We start from the raw sequence: 7,149 nt of genomic DNA on the forward strand, positions 1-7,149 counted from the left end.
GAGGGTTGCGATCCCGTTGCCGGTCCCGGTCCGGTGCGGGCGCGACACTGAGGGTTGCGATCCATTGCCGGACACGAAAAAAGACAAAAAGACAAAAAAAAAAAGTTGTGTGAGGGTTTTTGTGTAGACACACATTTTCAAAACAGTTGGGTAAACACCTACATTAAGCTTAGTAAGAAACTGCCAAATTGTTTTCAAAGTGGCTATACCATATTTTATTCCCAACAGTGAAGAATGAGAATTTTTGTGGCTCCACATCCTCACCAGGATTTGGTGCTGTCAATACTTTAGATTTTAGCCATTCTAATTGTTGCATAGTGGTATCTCACTGCTCCTTTAACTTGTAATTTCTCAATGACAAACTGCTGAGCAACTTTTCATTTGCTCATTTGCCATCTGTACATTTCCACTGATGGGGTGTCTGCCCAGATCTTTGCCAGATTTTTAACTGGGTTATTTGTCTTTATGAGTTGTAAGATTTTAAAAATATATTCCAGATACAAGATTTTAGAATTATTTTCTTCCAATCTGCGGGTTGTTCTTTCACTTTCCTGATGGTATCTTTTGAAACAGTTTTTAATTTCAATGAAGTTCAATATATCTTTTTATTTTGTTCCTTGTACTTTTGGTCTCGTCTAAAAAACCACCGCCTACTCGAAGGTCATGAAGGCTTATGTCTATATTTTCTTCTAAGAGATTTGTAGTTTTAGCTCTTACATTTACCCTCTGATCCACTTTAAGTTAATCTGAGTAAATTTTTATTTAGGTCCTCTTAAATCTCTTTCAACAATGACGTGCCGCCTTCAAAGTATAGTTTTACACTTCTTTTGTTAAATATATTCCTGATATTCTTTTTGATGTTCTTGTAGCTAGACTTAATTCCTGTTTTCAGATAGTTTGTTGACAGTGTATAGAAATACAACTTATAATTTACATATTGATTTTATATGCTGCAACCTTGCCTAACTTGTTTACTGCTTCTAATTGCTTTCCTTTGTAGATTCCTTAAGATTTTCTATATACAAGATCATGTAATCTCATAATAGAGATGGTTTTACTTCTTCCCATCTTATCTGGATGTCTTTGATTTAATTTTCTTGCTTAACTTCTCTGGCTAGAACCTCCTACACAATGTTGAATAGAAATGGTGAGAGCAGAGATCCTTGTCTTGTTCCTGATCTTTGAGGGAGGAAAAGCATCTGGCCTTTCGCCATTAAGTATGATGTTAACTGTGGTTTTTCATACATGTCCTTTATCAGTTGAAGAACTTTCCTTCTATTCCTTCTAGTTTCTTAAGTATTTTTATCATGAAAGGCTGTTGGACTTTGCTAAATGCCTTTTTTATGTCTATTGAGATGATCGTGCACATGCACTTTTAAAAATTCTATTGATACAGTGTATTACACTAATTGATTTTTAGGTGTTAAAGCAACATTGCATTCCTGGGAAAATCTCACTTGGTGGGTGATAGTATATTTTTTTTTTAATTTTTTAATTTTTTATTGTAATAAATATATATAACACAAAATTTATCATTTTCAACATTGCATTCCTGGGAAAATCTCACTTGGTGGGTGATAGTATATATTTTTTTTAATTTTTTAATTTTTTATTGTAATAAATATATATAACACAAAATTTATCATTTTAACCTTTTTTAGGTGTACAATACATCACAATGTTGTGTAACCATCACCACTATTTCCAGTACTTTTTCTCATCCCAAACAACAATTAAGCAGTAACTCCTCATACCCCTCTCTCCTCAGCCTCTGGTAACCTCTATTCTACTTTTTGTATGAATTTGCCTATTCTAGATACCTCATACAAGCGGAAATATACAATACTTGTCTGGATTATATCACTTAACATAGTGTTTTCAACATTCATCCATGTTGTAACATGTATGAAAATTCTATTCTCTTTTATGGCTGAATAATATTTCATTATATGTTATACCACATTTTCTTTATCTATTCATCAGTTGGTAGACACTGACTTGGGTTACTCCCACTTTTGGCCATTGTAAAATGGTGTTATAAGTATGGGTGTACAAATATCACTTCAAGACCCTGCTTTCAGTTTTCAGTACATACTCAAAAGTGGAACTGCTGGACATATGGCAATCCTATTTTCAGTTTTTTAAGGAACTGCCATACCACTTTCCATAGTGGATATACCATTTTACATTCCCACCAACTGTGCACAACAGTTCCAATTTCTTCATATCATCACCAGCACTTGTTATTTTTCTATTTTTGATAGCAGCCATCCTAGAGGGGGTGAGGTAGTTTTTCACTATGGTTTTGATTTGCATTTCCCTAATGATTAATGATATAAGCACCTTTTCATGTGCTTGTTGGCTATTTGTACAAGGGTATTTCAAAAAGTTTGTAGAAAAACAGAATTAAAAGATAATATGAATCATATTGTGAACTTTTTGAAGACCCCTCATATCTTCTTTGGAAAAATGTCTATTCAAGTCCTTCGCCCATTTTTTAATGGGTTGCTTGTTATATGATTTACAATTATATTCTCTCATTCTGTGGGTTATTTTTCCAGTATCTTGATAGTATTTTTTGATGCAAAAAAAGTTTTTATTTTTGATGAATTCCAATTTGTCTATGTTTTTCTTTTATTGCCTGTGCTTTTTACATCACACTTAAGAAATCATTGCCTAATCCAAAGTCATGAACATTTCCCCCCATATTTTCTTCTAAAAGTTTAATAGTTTTAACTACCAAATTTAGGTCCTTTATCCGCTTTGAGTTCATTTTTACATATGGTACAAGATAAGGTTCCAATTTCATTCTTTTGCATGTGTATATCCAGTTTTACTAGCACCATTTATTGAAAAGACTGACCTTTCCACATTGAATGGCCTTGACAACCTTGTCAAAAATCATTTTACTTATGTGCAGGTTTACTTCTGGGCTCTGTATCCTATTCCACTGATCTATATGTCTGTCTTTATGCCAGTACCACAATGTCTTGATTACTATAGCTTTGCAGTTTTAAAATCACAAAGTGTGAGTGCTCCGACTATGTTGTTTTATTTTTTTTCAAGATTATTTTGGCTATTTGGGGTCCTTTGTGATTCTATATGAATTTTAAGATGGGTTTTTCTATTCCTTCAAGAAATAGCATTGGGGTTTTGACAGGGCTTACACTGAATCTGTGCGTTGTTTTGGATAATACTGCCATCTTAATAATATTAAGTCTGCCAATTCATGAGTACATGATGTCTTTCCATTTATTTATGTCTGCTTTAATTCATTCTAGCAATGTTTTGTAGTTTTCAATGCAGACATCTTTCACCACCTTAATTAAATTTATTCCTAAATATTTTGTTCTTTTTGATGCTATGTAAGTGAAAATGTTTTCTTAATTTTCTTTTCAGATTGTTCATTGTCAATGTATAGATATGTGACTGATTTTTACATGATAATTTTGTATCCTGCAAATTTGCTGAATTTATTTGCTAGCTCTAATAGTTTTTTAATGGAATCTTTAGGGTTAAAATAGTGGCTATTAAATATCAAAATGCCCTATCCTCAAATTTCGTATTTTGAAATTTGTTTCAGTTAAGATAATGCAAGGTCTTAGTCAAGCTATAGAAAAAGATTTAGTTCATCCTCAGGCAACTTTACAAAAAAAGTAAGCCTTCATTACTTGTTATCAAAATAATTATATTTCTAAAATTCTTATCCCCAAGGAGTCTATTTTTAAAATATTTCCAAACTGTCATATTGGAATTTTCAAAATAAAGAGAAAATAATTATGAAATGAAAAATTAAGTTTGGGAAGAAAATAAAAATAATCAATTGTACTCTCCTTTTTGACAAATATTTTATAGTGTTGTTGGTGACATCAAGACAGGCTTGTCTTCTGGTCAAGATGGCAGAATAAACAGTCCCCAGTGTCACTCTCTCCCACAAATCAACCAATTTACAACTATAAAAAAGCAACAACAGCCAAGTTGGGGCTACTAGAGCTTGGAGGAAGAGGAGGAGTGACCTACGGAATGTTTGAAGGTGGAAAAAGCCACAATGAGAGAAAGAAAAAACCACTTTGTTTCAAACCCTGGCTGCTTCCAGGCTGCAGCTGCTGAGCGCACAGAGCAGGAGCTGGCAGAAGCCACAGCTGTGCCCTTGGAATGAAGTTACTTAGAGGCAGCAGGGGAGACGAGGGCCTTCGTGGCCCCCAGGCTAGCAAGACCGCTAATAGGGTTCCTGTGGACCCACATAGGAGCGAGGAGCCACTCAGAGGCCAGTGAGTCATTGCAAGGGACTGGCGCATGGCCTGTCCCATGTGAAGTGTTTGGAGCACAGGTGGTGGGGGAGATGGGCCCACCAGGAGAACACTGCGGCATAGAAAGGACAGCTGATCTGCACCCCAGTCAGCATAGGACCACTCAGAGGAGACTGGTAAGGAACACAGAACTGCATGGGGTGCAGTTTGGTGAAAAGACTCAGGCCCAGACCGGAGTTTCTGTACAACCCAGGTGCACCAGATTTCACTAGATGCAGAAGTACCTATAAAGTCAACCATTAAAACCTGAGCTGTACAAAAAGCCTTCCCTAGGGAATCATCAGCAAAGCAGCAATTTAGCTAAACCACACAGCTCAAGTACTGATCCCCACAGGAAGTTCCCCAATTTTAGAAGTAAGCAAAGGACAAATTAGTTCCAGCACAGTGTTTAATTGGTGGGAACACCAAATAATCCAATACAGAACTGAAAGAAAAAACAAAGTACCTGTAACCAGGGACAAAGTTTGATATTAACTAGTAAATGTCTCATTTCACCAAAGAACACCTATAATACCTAGAAGGACTGGAAATCCCCTGGGCTACCAAGCCAGAAAGTGGGGAGGGCCAGGGTCCTCAGCAATGCCCCCCAACACCTGTAACCAGTCCTGAGGATGGGAGACGAGGGCCTCAGCCACACACCCTCAACACATGCAGCCAGCCTCGTGAAGACCACTGAGCTGCCGCAGGAAGTGCCCCAGGCTCACCCAGGCTGGGTTGGTGGAGGGCCTCAGGCCTCAGCTATGCTCTCCCAATATGTGCAAAGCCCAGCGACGACCACCAAGCCGCAGCAAGAAGGGCCCCGGATTCCCAAGCTGGGGTGGTAGGGGGCGAGGGCTTTTGCCACACACCCCTGACATCTGCACCCAGCCCAGCAATGACCAAGCCACCAATGGTATCTCCCAGGTCTCCCCTGTGGGAATGACGGGGGTGCCATGAGCCTCAATCCTGTACCTCCTACTTCCTCCTCCTTCCATCACATTTCCTTCCCCTTTCCCCCTCTCCCAACTGCTCTGCAACATCCTAAAATGTAAAAAAATAATATTAATAAAATTACATTTTCTTTTTTTTAAAAAAAGCTGAAAATTAAATTTTTCTTTTGAATAAGCTATTCTAGAACAGTTCTCTTTATCTCCAACATATGTAATATTCACCTTCCTTATATTTTAGCAATTTACAGGAAGATTAATTTTGAAAATATTAGTGAGGCCACACCCAACATTCCAATGTATGTATTCAGAAAATGATTTCTAGGGCTGGCCAGATAGCTCAGTTGGTTAGAGCGTAGCCTTATAACACCAAGGTCACAGGTTCAGATTCCTACACTGGCCAGCCACCAATAAAAAAAAGAAAGAAAATGATTTATGGTACATATATGGGACTTCAGACTCATGTTATGCATATTGATGGTGATTATGTAAATGAATTATATCTAGTGCTCAAAAACCTGCTTCCCTTGGCTTTATAAAATCTGAGGACACTGATCTCTAATTTGAGAATACTGACATAAAACTTTCAAAGCATTACCTTCAGAATTACCAGACTAACTTTCATATTTAGGTACCTAAGGATATCTGCTCCTACTCTAAATAATGGATCCCAAAAATTATACTCCGTATAGTTTTTGTCACCATTCTCATCTTTCATTTCAGTTATTGTCTACTAGGTAAAGTTGCCTGAAGCAGCTCTGACTTTGCTATTTATTAAAGTGTAATGGTTTTATGAATAATATTTTCCTCAGTGTTAAGAGGTCCTTATAATTTACCTCTTAGGTTTCTCTAGTGATCTGAATAGTTAGGATTGTTGAAAATCTGACCACAAGATTAAATGGATGTTACTGTACCATAACTGAGAAACACTGGACTACCATAATAAATTTAACGTTCTGAAATAAAGGACTTCCACAGTACCAAACAGAATTATACCTATTTAAATAGAAGACAATGTTACCCAATTTTAATTCAACAGGTTTCTCAGGAGAAATATGCGCGCGCACACACACACACACACACACACACACACAAAAGTATTAAGTCACCCATCTTACCTGAGCACCCACTAGCTGCAGCAATGCTGAGTTCACAGGGAGAAGCTCAATGTCGGTATTGATAGTGGTCTGGTCAAATGGGCAAGCCTTGCGGTGGAGTTTATTCAGGCACATCTTGCAGACAGTATGGCCACAGCCCAAACTGATGGGCTTTCGAATCGTTTCATCAAAAGTCTGAGTGCAAATTGGGCAGGAGAGGAAATCCGTCCATTGTGGAGCTTGTACAGGCATCGCTTCTGGAGTTACAATTCACTAACACACACACGCAAAAATCTAAAGCAAAGATTCCACTGGAATCAAAATCTTTGAAAAAAGTTTATCTTTTTTTTTTTTAAATATCTTCTGTAGATACAGTCAGCACATAGTGTGAAATATAACCTGGAAAACAAAGAAAAAGGAAAAAATTGAGAGTGTATTCCTTTTCAATTAAACTACTATAAAGGAACCACAAGTCCAGTTCATCCTGCAATTTTTTATATCACATTTATATCACAGTAATCCATCTTTTCACACTTTTGCAGAATTAGAGCCATAATAAAACATCTAGTCTCATTCACTCACTTTAGAGATGGGGAGTAGTCTGCAGAAAAATGAAATAAGTTGTCTCAGGTAACACTTGAAGCTAGTAATAAAGTTAGATCAAGGATCTAGGTCTCTCAAGTATACCAAAGTCTCTGATATTTATATGTATATATGTGTATATATTTTAAAATTAACCTTTATTTTTCCCCTTTTTTTTTTGTGGCCAGCCAGTATGGAGATCCGAACCCTTGACCTTTATGTCATCAGCACCAA

At 36.9% G+C, this 7,149-nt stretch overlaps 1 protein-coding gene across 1 annotated transcript in view; it reads right to left on the reverse strand.

The window, feature by feature from the left end:
* RC3H1 (ring finger and CCCH-type domains 1) overlaps positions 1–6,698 on the reverse strand; it is a 53,201-nt gene extending 46,503 nt beyond the window's left edge. The window contains exon 1 of the mRNA XM_008578276.1: positions 6,355–6,698. Within this exon, the coding sequence (XP_008576498.1) occupies positions 6,355–6,585 (231 nt within the window). The 5' untranslated portion in view covers positions 6,586–6,698. The remainder of the gene's footprint in view (positions 1–6,354) is intronic.
* Between the last annotated feature and the right edge of the window lie 451 nt (positions 6,699–7,149).

This window comes from Galeopterus variegatus, unplaced genomic scaffold (genome assembly GCF_000696425.1).
Source record: "Galeopterus variegatus unplaced genomic scaffold, G_variegatus-3.0.2 Scaffold1655, whole genome shotgun sequence".
NCBI lineage: Eukaryota > Metazoa > Chordata > Mammalia > Dermoptera > Cynocephalidae > Galeopterus > Galeopterus variegatus.